The following is a 22,985-nucleotide window of genomic DNA, read 5'->3' as shown; positions in this document are numbered from 1 at the left end:
AAAAAAAGAGCACTACCTGACTTACCTGGGAGTTAATTTGACCTCTCATAGATCGACCCTATTTAAATGGAACTACCTTCCACTATTAAAAAACCTCCAGTCAGACCTAACCAGATGGTCCTTCATGACACTATCTTGGCTCGGCAGATTGCACGCCATTAAGATGGTCACCCTCCCAAAATTCCTATACCTCTTCCGATCATTGCCTATCCCGTTACTACCCAAGACATTGCACGAGATCCATACCATGATTTAAAAATTCCTATGGCAGGGTAAGAAGCCTCAAATCCAACAGAAAACCTTATTTATACACAGAAGATTGGGAGGACTGTCCCTGCCCAATTTTACATTATATTATAAGTCGGCTCAACTAGCCCAATTAATTAATACCTGTACTGACAAAGACAATAAGCCTAGGTGGATTGGACTGGAATCTTCTTTCATGGCCCCCTTTACTCTATCGAGTCTCCATATAACAGCACCATTCTCTTTCCATTCCCTGATCATCTGGCGAAAAGAGAGGTTTAAGCACGGCCTACAATCTAGGTCCTCCCTACTGACCCATTTCTTCCACAATCCCGCTTTTATACCAGGGCTGGATCCCCGTCCTTTCTCCTGGTGGACCTCTAATGGCATAACCATTTTGAAACACCTTTGCACGCCCTTCCATACATTACTTACCCGACAAGAATTTATTCAAAAATTTACACCACCAGCCAAGGAGACACTGCGCATATGTCAAATTTTCCACTTTGCTCATCAGATCTTACGACATAAAGCCCCCCCACGCCCTACCACTTACGAACAGAGATGCTTAGTTGATCCCTTAGGTAGAGGAACCATCTCCCTTATTTACTCATCCTTAAATAACACACAAGGAGATGAAAAGCTTAAAATCATGGAGCAGTGGGAGGCGGATCTGAATATGTCGATGTCTCTAGAGGAATGGCGAAGAAGTTGTAATACACTCTCCAGGGGTAGTTGTCAGACCTCGTTGGTCGAGACATCCATTAAACTCTTACATAGGACATACCAAGTCCCGAGTAAACTACATGCCATATATCCAAATGTATCAGATCGTTGCTTTAGAGGATGCGGGGCCCTGGGAGACTTGAGACATATTTGGTGGGAGTGCCCAGTGGCTTCAGCTTTGTGGCGGAAGATTCAATCCACTGTGGAGAGATTGTACGGCAAAACGGTCCAGCTAAACCCAGCTGTCTTCCTCTTGGGAGCTAAAGTACCAGGTTTTTCTAATAAGCTTCACAATTTGGTCAACCAACTTTGCATGGCCGCAAAACTACATATTGCTTCGAGGTGGAGGACTCCTTCTCTCTCAATGTTGCTAGTCGTAGACAGGATGAACACCATTTTACTCTATGAACGAATTCAAGCCACAAGGAGTGACACATGGGACATCTTCTACCAGACCTGGCAGCCTTGGATGGAATTGGACACTAATGTAAATCTACGACAGACTTTAATTTTATCCCTGTGACGATTTTGTTCTTTTTCGCGTTCACTCCTGCAACTCAGTGTGAAATAGCCAAATCGATCCCCCCTCATGTACTCTTCCCCCTTGTCTATGTCTTACCGATTTAAATGTTTACACTGTTTAAGTTTAGTCATTTGTCGGCTTATGTTTATTCTCTTTGATTTAGAATGTTTAATACTCCCTTGCACGGGAGACTTACTGTTAAAAATTTTCTGAAAATAAAAACTTATTGAAACTAAAATGATAAAAGAAAAGCCAAGCCCAAGCATATAAAAAAGAAACATTTATTATAAAGGAAACATTTATTTTTTTAACAATTATTTTTGAGAAACGTATTTAAATTAATGTGAAATATCCAATGGATATGTTTTATAGAGGTGTGTTATCTTATTGGATGATTATTGGTAATTGCAGACATTAATCATTTAGTGCCACAAACCAGGGGTGGAAAACTAATTTTCCAAAGGGTTCACACTCCAAAATGTAAACCAACTGAACTTAATTCTCTAGAATATTAATTTTATCGGTTAAAAGCCATAAACTACATCATTTTGTTTAGATGATACTGGTAAATCTACGATAATAAGAACATATAAAATATGTGTCTGAATTTCATCACAAAAAACATATTGACCACCTATTCCACATGCTTGATCCACATGTCACGTAGGGGAGATCATAGAAAAGAGCACATGTGAGGGACTCAACCCTTACCTCCCCTGCACAAGATATAGAACGTAGCAAAATAACAAGCTCGGTGCAAAGGGTGAGGTAATGGTTAACGGTTTTACAGACACAGGTGAGAAGCACAAGAGTACATGGTGAGGAATAAAGAGCAGTTTAGGGAGCACACTTCAAAATTGAAGGATGGAGGGAAGGGATACATAGAATATTATATGTGAAGACCACATGTAGTGGAATTGAGGCATACTTCACACTGTTGTCCCGAGTAGTCATTAGAAATACTTCACCCATGTGTTTAAGCTGGATGTTCTGTGGAGATGCAGCTGCTACTATATAGTTGATCTCCCAACATACAAACTGTAGTTGGTGCTTTCATCTTGCTATTAGGGGATTAAACAAGTGTTAACATTATCACCGGTTTTGAGACCAACTCAGCACAGCCACAACACAATGCAGTCTCTTAAGTCTTATTTAATTACACTCTCCAGGACCCACTCAATCGTTGAATGACACCAGTTATATGCAGAAAATGGGTAAGATAGTCCTATCATTCACTCACGGCTTTCCTCATGAATTATCCCACCAAGTTTTGAACAGAACTGCTAACAGCAAGGAACTAAGTATCCCCTTGCTTCTTTCAGCAGCACCCACTTCCATCAGTAGATGGCATCTGTGACGGGGATACAATCAAAATTATAATTCTGCCAAAAATCAAAAGCAGGGATCAGTTAAATTGCCCTATTTGGTCCTTTGATTATTGCTGTCAGCAGGCCAGACAAATTCAAAGCAACAGCTGTGGCCCATAGGCTGCAATTTGCCCAGGGCTTCTTCTCCAAACTATTTTCTCTTTCTTGTGTGACATGTGACTTTAATTTGACCGTTCCCTATGTATACTTTTTTCAATTATGTGCATGTCTTTTTTTATGGCAATCAAGATTTGTTTTCTGAATAAAATATTTCTCGCCTCCTCGGAATTAAATTGACTTCTCCCCTGTGTGAATTCTCTGATGAGTAACCAGAGTTGATTTTCTTGCAAATAATTTTCCACATTCTGAACATGAAAAAGGTTTCTCTCCTGTGTGAGTTCTCTGATGTTTAACCAGATATGATTTAAGTTTAAAACTATATCCACATTGTGAACATGAAAATGGCTTCTCTCCTGTGTGAATTTTCTGATGGTTAATAAGAGCAGACTTACTGCTGAAACGTTTCTCACATTCTGAACATGAATGTGGCTTTTCTCCTGTGTGACTTCTCTGATGTATAACCAGATTTGACTTGGTTGTAAAACATTTTCCACATTCTGAACATGAAAAAGGTTTCTCCCCTGTGTGAATTTTCTGATGTTTATCTAGAATTGTCTTACTTTTAAATAATTTTTCACATTGTGAACATGAAAATGGTTTCTCCCCTGTGTGACTTCTCTGATGTATAACCAGATTTGACTTACTTTTAAAACATTTTCCACATTCTGAACATGAAAAAGGTTTCTCTCCTGTGTGAATTCTCTGATGTTTAACTAGAATTGACTTACTTGAAAAGAATTTTCCACACTGTGAACATGAAAAAAGTTTCTTCCCTGTATGAAATTTCTGATGAAGAACAAGAGCAGTCTTAGAGCTAAAACATTGCTCACATTCTGTACATGAATATAGCTTCTTGCCTGTGTGACTTCCCTGATTAAAAGAATTTTCACTTCCTAAAAAGGCACATGGCTTTTTCCCTGTATGATTTATCTGATGCATAACAAGAGAGGTTTTATTGGTAAAACATTTCCCACATTCTGAACATAAAAAAGGCTTTTCACCTGTGTGAATTCTCTGGTGCCTAATGAGAGAGTTTTTGTAACCAAAACCAAACCCACATTCTGAACATACAAATGCCTTTTTCTCTGTGTGAACGCTCTGATGTTTTGTAAGAGATGATTTTTCATTAAAGCATTTCTCACATTCTGGGCATGAATATGGCTTCTCCCCTGTGTGAGTTCTCTGATGTGTAACCAGATTATACTTAGTTGAAAAGAATTTCCCACATTCTGAACATGAAAAAGGCTTCAATACCTGATGACTGTTTTGATGTGAAACAAGATGTTTTTTATCTCTATAACATTTCCCACATTCTGAACATGAAAAAGGTTTCTCCCCTGTGTGAATTCTCTGGTGTATAACCAGCCCTGACTTATTTGTGAATAATTTCCCACATTCTGAACATTTAAAAGGTTTCACCCCTGTGTGAATTCTCTGATGTATAACCAGCCTTGACTTATTTGTAAAGAATTTTCCACATTCTGAACATGAAAAAGGTTTCTCCCCAGTGTGAATTCTCTGATGTATAACCAGAACTGACTTATTTGTAAAGAATTTTCCACATTCTGAACATGAAAAAGGTCTCTCCCCTGTGTGAATTCTCTGATGTGTAACCAAACTATACTTATTTATAAAGAATTTCCCACATTCTATACATGAAAATGGCTTCTCCCCTGTGTGATTTTTCTGATGCATAATAAGAGTGAATTTAGTGCCAAAACATTTCCCACATTCTGAACATAAAAAAGGCATTTCACCTGTGTGAGTTCTCTGATGTGTAATGAGTGTGTCCTTGTGTCTAAAACATAACCCACATTCTGAACATGAAAATTCCTTTTTCTCTATGTGAATTCTCTGATGTTTTGTAAGGCATGATTTTATATGAAAACATTTGTCACAATCTGGGCACGAATATGGCTTTTCCCCCGTGTGATTTCTCTGATGTGTAACAAGACCTGATTTTTCGTTAAAACACTTCCCACATTCTGAACATGAAAACGGTTTCTCCCCTGTGTGAATCCTCTGATGTATAACAAGATGTGTTTTCCGATTAAAACATTTCCCACATTCTGGACATGAAAATGTCTTAAACCTTTGATTAATCTTTTGATGTGTAATAAGATGTTTTTTAGCTCTATAACATTTTACACTTTCAGAACATGAATACTTTTTCTTTGCAGGGTGGGTTGTTTGTGCTTTATCACCCCTTTTGTGATTTTCAGTTTGCTTAATAGTCTTTGTTAGGATCTGCTTAAAACATTCAGATAATAGATTGTTGTCTTGCTCTTCATATGTATGCTGTGTTATGACACCATCTTCTGCTCTGAACTCTAAAGATATCCGTTGTCTTTGTAATGTCCTGGAACAGTAATCTGCCAAAAACATAACCAAAGGATAGGTGCAAATGTACTGATCAGTGAAACTCCAACTGTTGAGACACATATCAATCAGCAGAATGAGGAATTGGGAACTTTCTGATGGAACTTGAAAACCTCTCACTTCATGAAAGCTTACAGACTGCAATTACCCCACTGTTACCTCACCACTAACAGAGCTGCTGCAAAAAATGCTAACTTACAGTTTCCTTCCCCATTATCCTGTAAACTATAAGCCAGCAAGGGCAGGGCCCTCTCATTTTTGTGCCGGGCTGTCATGGTTTGTTCATTGCAATTTATATTTGTACTAGATGGTGGCCCGATTCTAACGCATCGAGTATTCCAGAATATGCATGTCCACGTAGTATATTGCCCAGCCACGTAGTATATTGCCCAGCCACGTAGTATATAGCACAGCCACGTAGTATATTGCACAGCCCATGCAGTATATAGCCCAGCCACGTAGTAAAACCCTTTTCACATGTATATATCCATAGAATCAATGATGCTCTAAAAATAAATTATAATATCCTAAAGTCTACACATTGTTTGTACCAGTAGAAAGGCAGCAAACTTGGACATACTTTATCCTTTTTCTAATTTTTAAGGTTGCTCCTGTTCATTCACCTGATGAAATGGCTTTAGTAGAACTATCCTAGAATAAATCACTCCCCAATTTCAAAATTAGATAGCTGGGATTCAGACATCTTATTGGGACAAAATAGCTTCTATTTGGAAGTAGAATCTGTGACTTAGTGGTTACTACTCACCTGAGCAATAAAATGTAGAAATCTCTTCTTTACACTGCACATTACTTATCACATGAACGTTGGTATTTTCTTGTAGAAGAGGAGATCTCTCTGGTGTTGTCCTCTTACTGGATAGATCTGAAGGAAACACATACAGGGACTGAATTCATTCTTTACATACAGATAATTATAGGACGTGAATATTTAGTCCTGTCTATTACCTGGTGATGTGAGGGGTTGGGGAACCTCCATCATGACGTCCTTGTACAGATCTTTGTGTCCTTCTAAATACTCCCATTCCTCCATGGAGAAATAGACAGCGACATCCTGATACCTTATAGGAACCTGACACATACAATGATATCGTCATCCCCCGATCCCTTCATAGAGTTACTGTATAATGTCCCAGTATTCCCAGTAGTGTCACCTCTCCAGTCAGCAGCTCAATCATCTTGTAGGCGAGTTCTAGGATCTTCTGGTCATTGATGTCCTCATGTGTCAGGGGGTGAGGTGGAGGCCCCGTGATTGGGCTCAGGGGTATTCCCCATCCCTCAGACAAGGGGGCCCGACAGCGCACACTAGAGGTCTTCTTCACTACTGTGTAATCCTGGTTATGGAGAGACACGTTAATAAATCTCACTACAGACATTTCCAGAGTCCTCACCTCTCCAGTTCAGTCCATCTGTTATTCCCATAGATAAGAATGATGTAATGTGACGTCATCAGAATCTCTCACCTCTCCAGTAAGCTGGAAGATGATAGCTAGGGTGAGGTTTATTATCCGCTCCTCCATCTTCTCCCTGTTCCTATCCATCAGCATCAGGAAAGTTCTCTTATATAGAACATCTAAACTGAGGGAATCTGATATTATAGGGATCTGAATGGGAAGAAGATGACAAGGTAAAATCATAAAGAATTACTGGTGATAAGAGGAAACATATGAGGATATACAACATGTAGACATTTACTACCAGTAACATTTGGAGAATTTTCCCCAAAATTTTGATTTGCAATGAATAAATTCACATTAAAAGACTAAAATTGCCTGGAAAATATTTGGAGAACATTGTGAGTTTTCCTAGGAGTCAACTGAACATGTTTTGGCTTCATTTATGTAAGCACATCCTTTTAATTTCCAAATACAGTGGGGCAAAAAAGTATTTAGTCAGTCAGCAATAGTGCAAGTTCCACCACTTAAAAAGATGAGAGGCGTCTGTAATTTACATCATAGGTAGACCTCAACTATGGGAGACAAACTGAGAAAAAACAACAAAAACGAGAAAATCACATTGTCTGTTTTTTTAACATTTTATTTGCATATTATGGTGGAAAATAAGTATTTGGTCAGAAACAAAATTTCATCTCAATACTTTGTAATATATCCTTTGTTGGCAATGACAGAGGTCAAACGTTTTCTGTAAGTCTTCACAAGGTTGCCACACACTGTTGTTGGTATGTTGGCCCATTCCTCCATGCAGATCTCCTCTAGAGCAGTGATGTTTTTGGCTTTTCGGTTGGCAACACGGACTTTCAACTCCCTCCAAAGGTTTTCTATAGGGTTGAGATCTGGAGACTGGCTAGGCCACTCCAGGACCTTGAAATGCTTCTTATGAAGCCACTCCTTCGTTGCCCTGGCGGTGTGCTTTGGATCATTGTCATGTTGAAAGACCCAGCCACGTTTCATCTTCAATGCCCTTGCTGATGGAAGGAGGTTTGCACTCAAAATCTCACAATACATGGCCCCATTCATTCTTTCATGTACCCGGATCAGTCGTCCTGGCCCCTTTGCAGAGAAACAGCCCCAAAGCATGATGTTTCCACCACCATGCTTTACAGTAGGTATGGTGTTTGATGGATGCAACTCAGTATTCTTTTTCCTCCAAACACGACAAGTTGTGTTTCTACCAAACAGTTCCAGTTTGGTTTCATCAGACCATAGGACATTCTCCCAAAACTCCTCTGGATCATCCAAATGCTCTCTAGCAAACTTCAGACGGGCCCGGACATGTACTGGCTTAAGCAGTGGGACACGTCTGGCACTGCAGGATCTGAGTCAATGGTGGCGTAGTGTGTTACTTATGGTAGGCCTTGTTACATTGGTCCCAGCTCTCTGCAGTTCATTCACTAGGTCCCCCTGCGTGGTTCTGGGATTTTTGCTCACCGTTCTTGTGATCATTCTGACCCCACGGGGTGGGATTTTGCGTGGAGACCCAGATCGAGGGAGATTATCAGTGGTCTTGTATGTCTTCCATTTTCTAATTATTGCTCCCACTGTTGATTTCTTCACTCCAAGCTGGTTGGCTATTGCAGATTCAGTCTTCCCAGCCTGGTGCAGGGCTACAATTTTGTTTCTGGTGTCCTTTGACAGCTCTTTGGTCTTCACCATAGTGGAGTTTGGAGTCAGACTGTTTGAGGGTGTGCACAGGTGTCTTTTTATACTGATAACAAGTTTAAACAGGTGCCATTACTACAAGTAATGAGTGGAGGAAAGAGGAGACTCTTAACGAAGAAGTTACAGGTCTGTGAGAGCCAGAAATCTTGATTGTTTGTTTCTGACCAAATACTTATTTTCCACCATAATATGCAAATAAAATGTTAAAAAAACCAGACAATGTGATTTTCTGGATTTTTTTTTCTCAGTTTGTTTCCCATAGTTGAGGTCTACCTATGATGTAAATTACAGAAGCCTCTCATCTTTTTAAGTGGTGGAACTTGCACTATTGCTGACTGACTAAATACTTTTTTGCCCCACTGTACCTTCAACATATCTGGCCGAGGGAAAACGGATGGAAGCCAGACGTAAAGAACAGAGTATTGAACAACATACTGCAGTATCAAACTTTTATGGCTACCTAAACAGTGAAGGCAATTCCCTCATCCTCGGCATGAATATGGCTTCTCCCCTATGTGAATTCTCTGATGTGTACTCAGTTGACTTCTATGTAAAGCATTTTCCAAATACTGAATATGAAACTAGCGTCCCCCTGTGTGAGATGTCTAATACCATATATAACAAAATATGATTTTCTGCTATATTGTTTCCCATCTACTTAACATGCAAATGGCTTATTTGTTTTAATTCTCTGTTATGCAATATTTGAATTAACGTTATTATATTTCCTATATTCTGAAATTAACGCTAACTCAAACCCGGTATAAATTCTCTGATTTGCAGAAAGATTTGCCTTAAAGGGGATCGCTCAGCAGGTTTTTGCTCTGTAATTTGAGGGCAGCATAATGTAGCTGCTGAAACACAGATTTTAGGGATGTGTCACTTATTAAGCTGTGTTATGTTTTTTTTCCGTACAATGAAGGTTTTATCATCACCAGAAGATTATCATTGCTGGGGTCAAAGTGAATGCGAGACCAGGTTATACCACGCCCCCTCCTCTAATAAGCAGGTTACTGTCAATAGATAATGTGGTTTCTAAGGATTGTTACATGCTATACATCTAAAAACTCTGATTGTGTCAAAACTGCTGCATCCAGTAAATGATGCATCGTTGGAATGAGAGTCTCTTTTCCTACATTATACTGATCTTAGATGAGGTAGCAAAAACCTGGTGACAGATTCTCTTTAACACCCCCCCATCCCAAGCTTTTTTTCACCTTCATGACCAGGACAAATTTTACAATTCTGACCAGTGTCAATTTATGTGGTAATAACTGCAATGCTTCAACGGATCCCGAGACAGTTTTTTCGAGAATATATAACTTCATGATAGTGGTAAAATTTGTTCAATATGACTTGAGTTTATTTGTGAAAAAATAAGAAATTTGGCAAAAATCGAGAAAATGTCACAATTTTCAAACTTTTAATTTTTTTGCCCTTAACCCCTTCGCGACATGCGCCGTATTAGTACTGCGCTGCCGGCACTGCATTTGTGCCAGCAGCAGTACTAGTACGGCGCACCGATCACTGCGGTCCCGCGCTGAGCACCGCGGTGATCGGGTGCGGGTGTCAGCTGTATATGACGGGGGCTCCCTGCGCTCTCCCACCGGAGCAACGCGATGAGATCCGCAAGGAGTCCCCGGATCCAAGATGGCCACGGGACTCCTTCCGGGTCATGAAATGACCTGGCTAGCCGGCGCCTGCTGAGAGTTGCTGAGAGCAGTCGCCGGAAAACCACCTAAACTTGCCTGTCAGATCAACTATCTGATCTAATACAGTGATGTCCCACCCTGGGACAATGGTGGAAAGTAAAAAAAAAAAAAATAGAATGTATAAAAAAAATCCACAAATAAAGAAAAAAAAAAACATTTCCCAGTAAATCCATTTATTTATGTAAATAAAAAAAAACAATAAAAGTACACATATTTGGTATCGTCGCGTCCGTAACGACCCGCTCTTTAAAACTATCCCACTAGTTAACCCCTTCAGTGAACACCGCAAAAAAAAAAAAAAAAAAGGCAAAAAACATTGCTTTATTATCATACAGGCGAACAAAAAGTGGAATAACACGCGCTCAAAAAGACGGATATAAATAACCATGGTACCGCTGAAAACATCATCTTGTCCCGCAAAAAAAAAGCTGCCATACAGCATCAGTAGCAGAAAAATAAAAAAGTTATAGCTCTCAGAATAAAGCGATGCAAAAAATTATTTTTTTATATAAAATAGTTTTTATTGTGTAAAAGCACCAAAACATAAAAAAAATGATATAAATGAGGTATCGCTGTAATCGTACTGACCTGAAGAATAAAGCTGCTTTATCAATTTTACCACACGTGGAACGGTATAAACGCCCCCCCTAAAAGAATTTCAGGAATTGCTGTTTTTTGTTCATTCCGCCTCCCAAAAATCGGAATAAAAAGCAATCAAAAAATGTCATCTGCCCGAAAATGGTACCAATAAAAATGTCAACTTGTCCCGCAAAAAACAAAATCTCACATGACTCTGTGGGCCAAAATATGGATAAATTATAGCTCTCAAAATGTGGTGATGCAAAAACGATTTTTTACAATAAAAAGCGTCGTTTAGTGTGTGACAGCTGCCAACCCTAAAAATCCGCCAAAAAATAGCTATAAAAGTAGATCAAAACCCCCTTCATCACCCCCTTAGTTAGGGAAAAATAATAAAATGTAAAAAAAATGTATTTATTTCCATTTTCCCATTAGGGTTAGGGCTAGGGTTAGGACTAGGGTTAGGGTTGGGGTTGGGGTTTCAGTTAGAATTGGGGAGTTTCCACTGTTTCGGCACATCAGGGGCTCTCCAAACGCGACATGGCATCTGATCAAAATTTCAGCCAATTCTGCTATGAAAAACGAAAACAGTGCTCCTTCCCTTCCGAGTTCTCCTGTGCGCCCAAACAGTGGTTCGCCCCAACATATGGGGTATCAGCACTCTCAGGACAAGTTGGACAACAACTTTTGGGGTCCAATTTGTCCTGTTACCCTTGGGAAAATAAAAACGTGGGGGCTAAAATATCATTTTCGTGGAAAAAAAATGTTTTTTTATTTTCACGGCTCTGCATTATAAACTGTAGTGAAACACTTGTTGGTTCAAAGTTCTCACAACATATCTAGATAAGTTCCTTGGGGGGTCTAGTTTCCAATATGGGGTCACTTGTGGGGGGTTTCTACTGTTTAGGTACATCAGGGGCTCTGCAAATGCAACATGACGCCTGCAGACCAATCCATCTAAGTCTGCATTTCAAACGGCGCTCCTTCCCTTCCGAGCTCTGCCGTGCACCCAAACAGTGGTTCCCCCCAACATATGGGGTATCAGCGTTCTCAGGACACGTTGGACAACAACTTTTGGTGTCCAATTTGTCCTGTTACCCTTGGGAAAATAAAAACGTGGGGGCTAAAATATTTTCGTGGAAAAAAAATATTTTTTATTTTCACGGCTCTGCGTTATAAACTGTAGTGAAACACTTGCTGGTTCAAAGCTCTCACAACACATCTAGATAAGTTCCTGGGGGGGGTCTAGTTTCCAATATGGGGTCACTTATGGGGGTTTCTACTGTTTAGGTACATCAGGGGCTCTGAAAATGCAACATGACACCTGCAGACCAATCCATCTAAGTCTGCATTTCAAACGCTCCTTCCCTTCCGAGCTCTGCCATGCACTCAAACGGTGGTTCTCACCTACATATGGGGTATCAGCGTACTCAGGACAAATTGGACAATAACTTTTGTGGTCCAATTTCTCCTGTTACCCTTGGGAAAAAAATTGCGGGCTAAAACATCATTTTGTGGAAAGAAAAAATGATTTTTTAATTTTCACAGCGCTACATTCTAAACTTTAGTGAAACAATTGGGGGTTAAAAGTGCTCACCACACATCTAGATAAGTTCCTTAGGGGGTTTCCACTGTTAAGGCACGTCAGGGCCTCTCCAAATGCGACATGGGTTCCGATCTCAATTCCAGCCAATTTTGCATTGAAAAGTCAAACGGCACTCCTTCCCTTCTGAGCTCTGCCATGTGCTCAAACAGTGGTTTATCCCCATATATGAAGTATCAGCGTACTCAGGACAAATTGTACAACAACTTTTGGGGTCCAATTTATCCTGTTACCCTTGGGAAAATAAAAAATTTGGGGCAAAAAGATCATTTTTTGTGAAAACTAATATGACATTTTTTTTACGGCTCTACATTATAAACTTCTGTGAAGCACTTGGAGGTTCAAAGTGCTCACCACACATCTAGATTAGTTCCTTAGAGGGTCTACTTTCCAAAATGGTGTCACTTGTGGGGGTTTCCACTGTTTAGGCACGTCAGGGGCTCTCCAATCGCGACATGGGCTCCGATCTCAATTCCAGCAAATCTTGCATTGAAAAGTCAAATGGCGCTCCTTCCCTTCCGAGCTCTGCCATGTGCCCAAACAGTGGTATACCCCCACATATGGGGTATCGGCGTACTCAGTAAAATGAAACAAATTGGACCTGAAGTAAAAATTTTGTGAAAAAAAAGTTAAATGTTCAATTTTTTTTAAACATTCAAAAAATTCCTGTGAAGCACCTGAAGGGCTAATAAACTTTTTGAATGTGGTTTTGAGCACCTTGAGGGGTGCAGTTTTTAGAATGGTGTCACTTTTGGGCATTTTCTGTCATATAGACCCCTCAAAGTCACTTCAAGTGTGAGGTGGTCTGTAAAAAAAATGGTTTTGCAAATTTTGTTGCAAAAATGAGAAATCGCTGGTCAATTTTTAACCCTTATAACTCCCTAACAAAAAAAAAATTATGTTTTCAAAATTGTGCTGATGTAAAGCAGACATGTGGGAAATGTTGTTTATTAACTATATTATGTGATATAACTCTCTAATTTAAGGGCATAAAAACTAAAAGTTTGAAAATTGCTAAATTTTCATAATTTTCGACAAATTTTAGTTTTTTTCACAAATAAATGCAAGTCATATCAAAGAAGTTTTACCACTATCATGAAGTACAATATGTCACGAGAAAACAATGTCAGAATCACCAGGATCCGTTGAAGCGTTTCAGAGGTATGACCTCATAAAGTGACAGTGGTCAGAATTGTAAAAATTGGCCCTGTCACTTAGGTGAAAACAGGCTTCGGGGTGAAGGGGTTAAACCAGTTATGTTACATAACATAGTTAATAAAAAACATTTCCCACATGTCTACTTTACATCAGCACATTTTTAAACAATTTTTTTTTCGTTAGGAAGTTAGAAGGGCTACAAGTTAATCAGTAATTTCTAATTTTTCCAACAAAATTTACAAAATCTTTTATTTTTTTTTTATTTTTATTTTTAAAAGAACCACATCACATTTGAAACCAGACATTGAGGGGCCTATATGACAGAAGATACCCAAAAGTGACACCATTCTAAAAACTGCACCTCTCAAAGTACTCAGAACTACATTCAAGAAGTTTATTAATCATCCAGGTGCTTCACAGGAATTAATTGAATATGGAAGGAAAAAAAATAACATTTAAAAAAAATTTTTCACAAAATATTTACTGTAGACTCAATTTTTTTATTTTCAACAGGAGAAAATAGACCCAAACATTTGGTATGGAATTTCTCCCAAGTATGCGGATACTCCATATGTGGGCCAAAACTACTGTTTGGGTGCATGCCAGGGCTTGGAAGGCAAGGAACGCTGTTGGACTTTTGGAGCACAAAATCATGGCTGAAATCATTAGCGGACACCTCGTTGCGTTTAGAGAGCCCTCGACGTGCTTAAAAAATGAAGAACCCCTCACAAGTGACTCAATTTTGAAAACTAGACCCCTCAAGGAATGCATCTAGATGTGTGATGAGTTTCTTGAACCCCTAGGTGCTTTGCAGAAGCCTTGAGGAAAAAAAAAATAAAAAAAAAATAAAAAAAATCACATTTTTCAAAGAAAAATGTTCTGTAGCCCCAGTTTTTTTTGTTATTTTCACAAGGGTGAAAGGAGAAAATGGACCCCAAGATTTGTTGTGCAATTTCTTCTGAGTACAGGATACCCCATATGTGGTCAAAAACTACTTTTAGGCACAGTGCAAAGCTCAAAAGGAAATAAGCGCCATACTGGAGTTCAGATTTTGCTGGAATGGATTGAGGGTGCCATGTCACTTTGGCAGAGCCTCTGAGGCGCCAGGAGAGCAGAACCTCTCATAAGTGAATTCATTTTACAAATTACGTCCCCCAATGAATTCATCTAGGGGTGCAGTGATTATATTGACATCACATGTAATTCAGAGTTTTATACCATTGGGTGGTAAAGAAAGAATAAATTACATTTTTTAACCAGTAAAATGTTGTTTTAGCCCCAAGATTTTAATTTTTCTAAGGGGTAATAGGAAACAATGGACCTCAGTTTGTTGTAAAAATTTCTCTTGAGTGCGCCAATACCCTACATGTAAACAGGAAATACTTTTCAGGCACAGCGCAAAGCTCAGAATGGAAAAAGCAACATATTCTGGTGCATTTTTTACTTTTATGGTTTGCTGGTGCCATGACCTACTGGGAGAGCCCCTGAGGTGCCAGAATAGCAGAACCCCCCATAAGTGACCCCATGCAGAAGGAAAGTGGGCATTTGGATAGGAGAGCAGTATTTCCTGAATTTCTTTTGGACGTGAGGAACCACTTTTTCTTTTCCAGAGCCTTTGCACTACCAGTAATGTGGAAGCCCCCTTTTTTCCCGTTAACAGATGACAGATCTGAATGGCGACGTGCTTTTTTTGTGGATTGATTTGAAGCTTCTGTTATGAACATTTTACGTAACAATTTGGATCACATTTATCTCTCCACGATGAGTACTTACATCGGGTTTTCATCTAAATTTCTGAGTGACGTGAGTCAGATGAAATCCCGGAGGGAGCTACTGACTATAATGAGGGAACAGAGTTACTCTGGACTCCATATGGTCTCTGATCAGCAGAGTCCTTTTCAGAAGTGCACAAGACTATGGAAGGCCAAACTTTTTTGCATGCTTAAAAGGCTGACACCACTGGATCATAGGCCAGACGGCGTCTACAGTGCCTCCATCTGCCTCATTATGGGGAATCTTCTGTCGGAGTTCTGTCAGAATCTTGTATTTCATAGATTTACACGAAAACCCCGGTGTAAGCACAGGATAAATGTGAGCCGAGCCTTACTGCGGTCTTTGGGAGGTAGAATGAAAAAAAAAAACCAGCAGGTCTTCTGGTCGGTGTGATTACAGCGATATCACATTTATATAGTTTATTTTTTCTGTAGGGCTGCTGTCACACAGTAAAACCCCTTATTACAAAAACAAGTTTTTGCATCGCCATATATTGAGAGCTACAATTTTTCCATATTTTGGTTGATAGAGTCATGTGAGGGCTTGTTTTCTACAGGACCAGTTGACATTTTTAATGCTATCATTTTCGGGCACATGACATTTTTTGATCGCTTACTATTCCAATTTTTGAGAGGCAGAATGAACAAAAACCATCAATATGGGAATTGCTTTTTTTAGGGATTGGTTTATGCCATTCCACATGTAGTAATATTAATAAGGTACCTTTATTCTTTGGTTCAGTAAGATTACAGAGATACCACAATTATATATTTTTTTATATTTTGCTATTTTGACACAATAAAAAACTTTTATAGAAAATAATTAATATTTTTGCACGTTTTCAGAGATACCATTTTTATTTACATTTGTTTTTTATTGCGTTTTATTTCACTTTTTGTTCAGCGGTATTATGAAACAGCATTTTTTTTGCCCCTGTATTATGGTGTTCACTGAAGGGGCTAACTAGTGTGACAGTTTTATGGGGCAGGTCGTTCTTGATGCAGCGATACCAAACGTGTACTTTTTTTTTAAAACATAAAAAAAAAATTATATATATATATACAGTGGGGCAAAAAAGTATTTAGTCAGTCAGCAATAGTGCAAGTTCCACCACTTAAAAAGATGAGAGGCGTCTGTAATTTACATCATAGGTAGACCTCAACTATGGGAGACAAACTGAGAAAAAAAATCCAGAAAATCACATTGTCTGTTTTTTTTAACATTTTATTTGCATATTATGGTGGAAAATAAGTATTTGGTCAGAAACAAAATTTCATCTCAATACTTTGTAATATATCCTTTGTTGACAATGACAGAGGTCAAACGTTTTCTGTAAGTCTTCACAAGGTTGCCACACACTGTTGTTGGTATGTTGGCCCATTCCTCCATGCAGATCTCCTCTAGAGCAGTGATGTTTTTGGCTTTTCGCTTGGCAACACGGACTTTCAACTCCCTCCAAAGGTTTTCTATAGGGTTGAGATCTGGAGACTGGCTAGGCCACTCCAAGACCTTGAAATGCTTCTTACGAAGCCACTCCTTCGTTGCCCTGGCGGTGTGCTTTGGATCATTGTCATGTTGAAAGACCCAGCCACGTTTCATCTTCAATGCCCTTGCTGATGGAAGGAGGTTTGCACTCAAAATCTCACGATACATGGCCCCATTCATTCTTTCATGTACCCGGATCAGTCGTCCTGGCCCCTTTGCAGAGAAACAGCCCCAAAGCATGATGTTTCCACCACCATGCTTTACAGTAGGTATGGTGTTTGATGGATGCAACTCAGTATTCTTTTCCTCCAAACACGACAAGTTGTGTTTCTACCAAACAGTTCCAGTTTGGTTTCATCAGCCAATAGGACATTCTCCCAAAACTCCTCTGGATCATCCAAATGCTCTCTAGCAAACTTCAGACGGGCCCGGACATGTACTGGCTTAAGCAGTGGGACACGTCTGGCACTGCAGGATCTGAGTCCATGGTGGCGTAGTGTGTTACTTATGGTAGGCCTTGTTACATTGGTTCCAGCTCTCTGCAGTTCATTCACTAGGTCCCCCCGCGTGGTTCTGGAATTTTTGCTCACCGTTCTTGTGATCATTCTGACCCCACGGGGTGGGATTTTGCGTGGAGCCCCAGATTGAGGGAGATTATCAGTGGTCTTGTATGTCTTCCATTTTCTAATTATTGCTCCCACTGTTGATTTCTTCACTCCAAGCTGGTTGGCTATTGCAGATTCAGTCTTCCCAGCCTGGTGCAGGGCTACAATTTTGTTTCTGGTGTCCTTTGACAGCTCTTTGGTCTTCACCATAGTGGAGTTTGGAGTCAGACTGTTTGAGGGTGTGCACAGGTGTCTTTTTATACTGATAACAAGTTTAAACAGGTGCCATTACTACCGGTAATGAGTGGAGGAAAGAGGAGACTCTTAAAGAAGAAGTTACAGGTCTGTGAGAGCCAGAAATCTTGATTGTTTGTTTCTGACCAAATACTTATTTTCCACCATAATATGCAAATAAAATGTTAAAAAAACAGACAATGTGATTTTCTGGATTTTTTTTTCTCAGTTTGTCTCCCATAGTTGAGGTCTACCTATGATGTAAATTACAGACGTCTCTCATCTTTTTAAGTGGTGGAACTTGCACTATTGCTGACTGACTAAATACTTTTTTGCCCCACTGTATATATATATATATATATATATATATACACACATAAACACTTTTTTTTTACTATTTTCTGATCTTTTTTCAAAAATATTAGTACAATTTATAAATAAAAAAGGTTTATTTATTGCCACTATGAGACTTTCTCTTTCAGCAGCCTGATTGTTGTTATAAACCATTGCAATGCACGGGAATAGCAATGATTTACAACTGTCAGTGCTGCACTGACACAAGCCCCTTAGATCATGCTCTGCACATGGTCTAAGAGGCTTGCCATAGCCTGGTGACCTGGATGTAATCATGACAACATGTGATCACCATGCAGGGGTGAACCTAGCCTCTCTGCTGCCTGAGGCGAATGGAAAAATGGCGCCCCCCCCACAGTCCCTGCCTCACTGCCTGTGCACACACATCCCTCCACCGGACCCGGTAATCGCCGGTGCGGTGTGTGTGTGCTGTGTCTGATATGTGAGCGGTGTGTGTGTGCAGTGTCTGATATGTGAGCGATGTGTGTGTGCGGTATCTGATATATGCGCTGTGTGTGCTCTGTGAGAGGTGTGTGCTCTGTGAGCGGTGTGTGCTCTGTGAGCGGTGTGCGCTGTGTGTGCTCTGTGAGCGGTGTGTGTGCTGTGTCTGATATGTAATGTGGGTGCCACCACATATTATTGCTAACTTCTGTCATATTCTAGGTGAGCCTATATGAGAATCTCATTATTCAGTCCCCACACCCACAGTAATGCCATATTATGTTCTCCTAGTAAAGATGACACTATAAGTTAGTGCACCTCCGTACTACACATGCCCCATGGAGGCAGTGGGTACTTCAGTGTATTATTGCCCCTCCATGCCCCTATAGTAGTCAGCCACCATGCTGAGGGTTATACTATCTCTCCATAGAGCAGTCCTGATAATGACAAGACGGCGCGTGCATGGCTTCCCATCCTTTTTCCCCGTCATACTCACCTCTCACCACGGCGCAGAACTTCCTGGCATCTCTGCAGCGTCTTCTTTCCTCTATGAGCGGTCACGTGGTAGCGCTCATTAAGGTGATGAATATGCGCATATTCATGTACTTAATGAGCGGTACCATGTGACCGCTGAAGACAAGACGCGCTGCCAGGGCTGAGACGCAGTTGCAGCCACCGCTGGAGGAAGGTGAGTATTACGTCTTCAGGGAGGGGGGCGGGAAGGAGGGGGGGCGGGAAGGAGGGAGGGAAGAGAGGGGTGGGCACTTGACCCCGGAGTTTTATAAAAAAAACAAAAAACCTAGCAGCGCAAATCCAGTTACTACAGAATCTGCAGCCCCCTCTCTTCTGCCGCCTGAGCCAAAGAGCTCAAATTGCCTCATGGTAGCAGCGTCACTGTCACCATGGCATCAATCGGACCCCCACAACAACATCATGGGGCGCTGATTGGAGGGCAGAGGGAGCCCCATCCTTGCCTTCTGAACACAGCGATCGATATCAATCGCAGCATTTAGGGGGTTAAACTGCCGTGAGAGGTGAATGTACTGCTCCCATGCAGTGAGAGTCAGGTGTCAGCTATGATATTAGCTGAACACCAGGAGGCGATTGCACGCGCACAGGTCCTGTGTGTGCAAAATCTCCAGGATTTACCCAGTACGTGGAAGGTCAGGAATCACTTCCCAACCATGACGTACTGAGTAAGTCCAAGATCGTGAAGGGGTTAAAACTGAAATGTTTCTCATTCTGAATATATACCAGTAAATTGTTTCTTCCCTGTGCAACTGATGTCTAACAACATGTGAATTCAGTTTAAAACTATTTCCACAATGCGACCATGAAAATAGCTTCTACCCAATCAAAATTTTCTAATGGAGAACAAAAGCAGTCTTTTTGCAGAAAGGTTTCTCACATTCTGATGTCCTAAAATATATGATCTCTGATGAAAACATTTCTATCATTTTGGGCATGAATAGGGCTTGTTCCCTATGTAACTTCTCTGATCTATAACAAGTTTTGATTTCTGGTGAAAAGAATTCCACATTCTAAAGCGGTAAATGCCTTTTTCTCGGAGCGATTTTTATGATCCATTGTATCTAACACATTTTCCAAATTTTGAACATGAAAATATTTTTATCTCAGTATGAGTTTTCTGATGTCTTATAAGAGATGATTTGTGATGAAAAAAATTCTTACATTCTGGGCATGAATATGGTTTCTTCCCTGTGTGAGTTCTCTGATGTGTAACAAGATCTGATTTCTTGTTAAAACATTTCCTGCACTCTAAACATAAATATGGTTTCTTAACAGAGTGAGCTGGTTGTGCTTTTGTGATTATTATTTTGCTTAACAATCTTTGATAGGACCTGTTTAAAATGTTCAGACGATAGATCTTTGCTTTGCTCTTCATAAGTATGTTGTATTTTGCCGCCATCTTCTGCTTTGAAATCTGAAGATATCCGATGACCTTGTAATCTCCTGGAACAGTCATCTGCCAAAAATATAACCAAAAATAAAATAACTGTCTGATTAAAGGGACACTGTCACCTGAATTTGGAGGGAACAATCTTCAGCCATGGAGGCGGGGTTTGGGGGTTTTTGATTCACCCTTTCCTTAGCCGCTGGCTGCATGCTGGCTGCAATATTGGATTGAAGTTCATTCTCTGTCCTCCATAGTACACACCTGTGCAAGGCAAGATTACCTTGTGCAGGCATGTACTACGGAGGACAGAGAATGAACTTCAATACAATATTGCAGCCAGCATGCAGCCAGCAGGTAAGGAAAGGGTGAATCAAAAACCCCAAAACCCCGCCTCCATGGCTGAAGATTGTTCCCTCCAAATTCAGGTGGCAGTGTCCCTTTAAAGGAATTTATCACCTATTCAGGTGAAAACTTACTGATCAGTGGAAGTTCAATCATTTGGACCCAGGTTGATCAGCAGAACAATGAATTCTTATCCATGATGAGGCACTTTTATCCCAGTTAAAAAGTGGAGCAGCAGGTCAAATGCTGCTTATTTATGTGATGTAACACACTTCACTGCATGTTTTATCATAGTAGGGAGTGTTTCTGACGAGTCACCAGTCCTACTGTGGCGTCTGTATACTCTCTAGGTTTCCTCCCCTTCCCCATAGATGTGATACGATCATGTTCCTGCACGGTCAGACACAGCCATTAAGAATAAATATCAATTGCACACTCATTTTGAATGCAAAAAAAGAGATTATTTTATTAACCCCTTAACCCCAGGAGCTTTTTTTCGGTTTTGCGTTTTCGTTTTGGTCTCCCCTCCTTCCCAGAGCCATAACTTTTTTATTTTTCCATGCATATGGCCATGTGAGGGCTTATTTTTTCGGGATGAGTTGTACTTTTGAGCGACACCCTTGGTTTTACCATGTCGTGTACTAGAAAACGGGAAAAAAAATCCCAAGTGCGTTGAAATTGCAAAAAAGTGCAATCCCACACTTTTGGTTTGGCTTTTTTGCTAAGTTCACTAAATGCTAAAACTGACCTGCCCTTATGATTCTCCAGGTCATTACGAGTTAATAGATACCAAACATGTCTAGGTTCATTTTTATCTAAGTGGTGAAAAAAAATTCCACAATTTGCTTAAAAAAAAAAAATTCCGCAATATTCCGAGACCCATAGCGTCTCCATTTTTCAGGACCTCGGGTCGGGCGAGGGCTTATTTTTTGCGTGCTGAGCTGACGCTTTTAATTATACCATTTGGGTGCAGATACATTCTTTTGATCGCCCCTTATTACAACCAAAAAAAGGTAATTCTGGCGTTTTTCATTTTTTTCTCACTACGCCGTTTAGCGATCAGGTTTTAAAATTATTAAAGAATCGGGCGATTCTGAACGCGGCGATACTAAATATGTGTAGGTTTGATTTTTGCTTTTATTGTTTTATTTTGAATGGGGTAAAAGGAGGGTGATTTAAACTTTTATATATTTTTAATTTGTTTCATATTTTTTAAAACATTTTTTTTTACTTTTGCCATGCTTCAATAGCCTCCATGGGAGGCTAGAAGCTGGAATAGCCTGATCGGCTCTGCTACACAGGAGCGATGCTCAGATCGCTCCTATGTAGCAGAATTACTGCATTGCTATGAGCACCGACCACAGGGTGCTGCTCACAGCAATCTGGCATCAACAACCATACAGGTCTTCAGGAGACCCCTGGTTCTTATGCCAACGCACCGATGACCCCCGATCACGGGGTCAGCGGTGCGCGCATTTCCGGCCAGATAGCCGAAGCGCTTGTTAAATGCAGCTGTCAGAGTATGACAGCAGCATTTAGCTTGTTAAAAGGCGCGAGTTGATCGCGATTCCACCTGCACCTATTGCGGGCACATGTCAGCTGTCCAAAATAGCTGACATGTCCCGGCTTTGATGCAGACTCACCGTCGGAGCCCACATCAAAGCAGGGGATCTGCCATGGGACGAACTATTCCGTCCGCTGGCAGAAAGGGGTTAAAGTTCAAAAAATAATAGCAACCTTTGAATGTCAACGCGTTTCGGCCAACTCGGTCTTTTTCACAACACTTGCACTCAGTAGGTATTCTCTTCTAGACAGAAATTTAAGCATTTAAGCAAGCACTCGGTCTGGGAAATGTGAAATACAGGCTTTCCACATTCATCAACCTACTCAAGGATATGTCTTGAACTATACCTAAGAGACTTAACAAATCGCACCTCCAGGGAGGAAAAATTCCTGTCGAGAAGAGAATACCTACTGAGTACAACTGTTGTGAAAAACGCCGAGTTGGCCGAAACGCGATGCCATTCAAAGGTTGCTCTTATTTTTTGAACTTTAATAAAATAAATCTTGTTTACATTCAAAAGGAGTGTGCAATTGATATTTATTCTACATGGTCTACGAGGGATCTCACCAATCCCCTCGATTGGCACCTCCACTAGTGAAACTCAGAGTGAACGTCAATATCTATTTTTCATTTTTTCAAGACACCGCCATTACACAGTACACAGCAAGGACACATTTATAAGATTAAGTCTGCTTGCACATTTTATTTTCCACAGATCC

At 40.3% G+C, this 22,985-nt stretch overlaps 1 protein-coding gene across 2 annotated transcripts in view; it reads right to left on the bottom strand.

Annotated features, from left to right (window-relative positions):
• Positions 1-1,762: 1,762 nt before the first annotated feature.
• Positions 1,763-22,985, bottom strand: part of LOC138664011 (zinc finger protein 585A-like) — a 59,134-nt gene continuing 37,911 nt past the window's right edge. Inside the window, exons 7-12 of one of the 2 annotated variants that reach the window (XM_069750411.1) lie at positions 20,305-20,429; positions 6,843-6,983; positions 6,534-6,713; positions 6,328-6,451; positions 6,128-6,244; positions 1,763-5,354 (exon numbers count right to left, since the gene is read on the bottom strand). In XM_069750411.1, coding sequence (XP_069606512.1) covers positions 3,151-5,354; positions 6,128-6,244; positions 6,328-6,451; positions 6,534-6,713; positions 6,843-6,983; positions 20,305-20,429 — 2,891 coding nt within the window. In that variant the 3' untranslated portion in view covers positions 1,763-3,150. The remainder of the gene's footprint in view (positions 5,355-6,127; positions 6,245-6,327; positions 6,452-6,533; positions 6,714-6,842; positions 6,984-20,304; positions 20,430-22,985) is intronic. The other variant, XM_069750409.1, reaches the window with a different exon arrangement.

Source organism: Ranitomeya imitator, chromosome 2 (assembly GCF_032444005.1).
Source record: "Ranitomeya imitator isolate aRanImi1 chromosome 2, aRanImi1.pri, whole genome shotgun sequence".
Lineage (NCBI taxonomy): Eukaryota > Metazoa > Chordata > Amphibia > Anura > Dendrobatidae > Ranitomeya > Ranitomeya imitator.
Note: the sequence above shows the minus strand (reverse complement) of the source record. Positions and strands in the feature narration are given on the sequence as shown.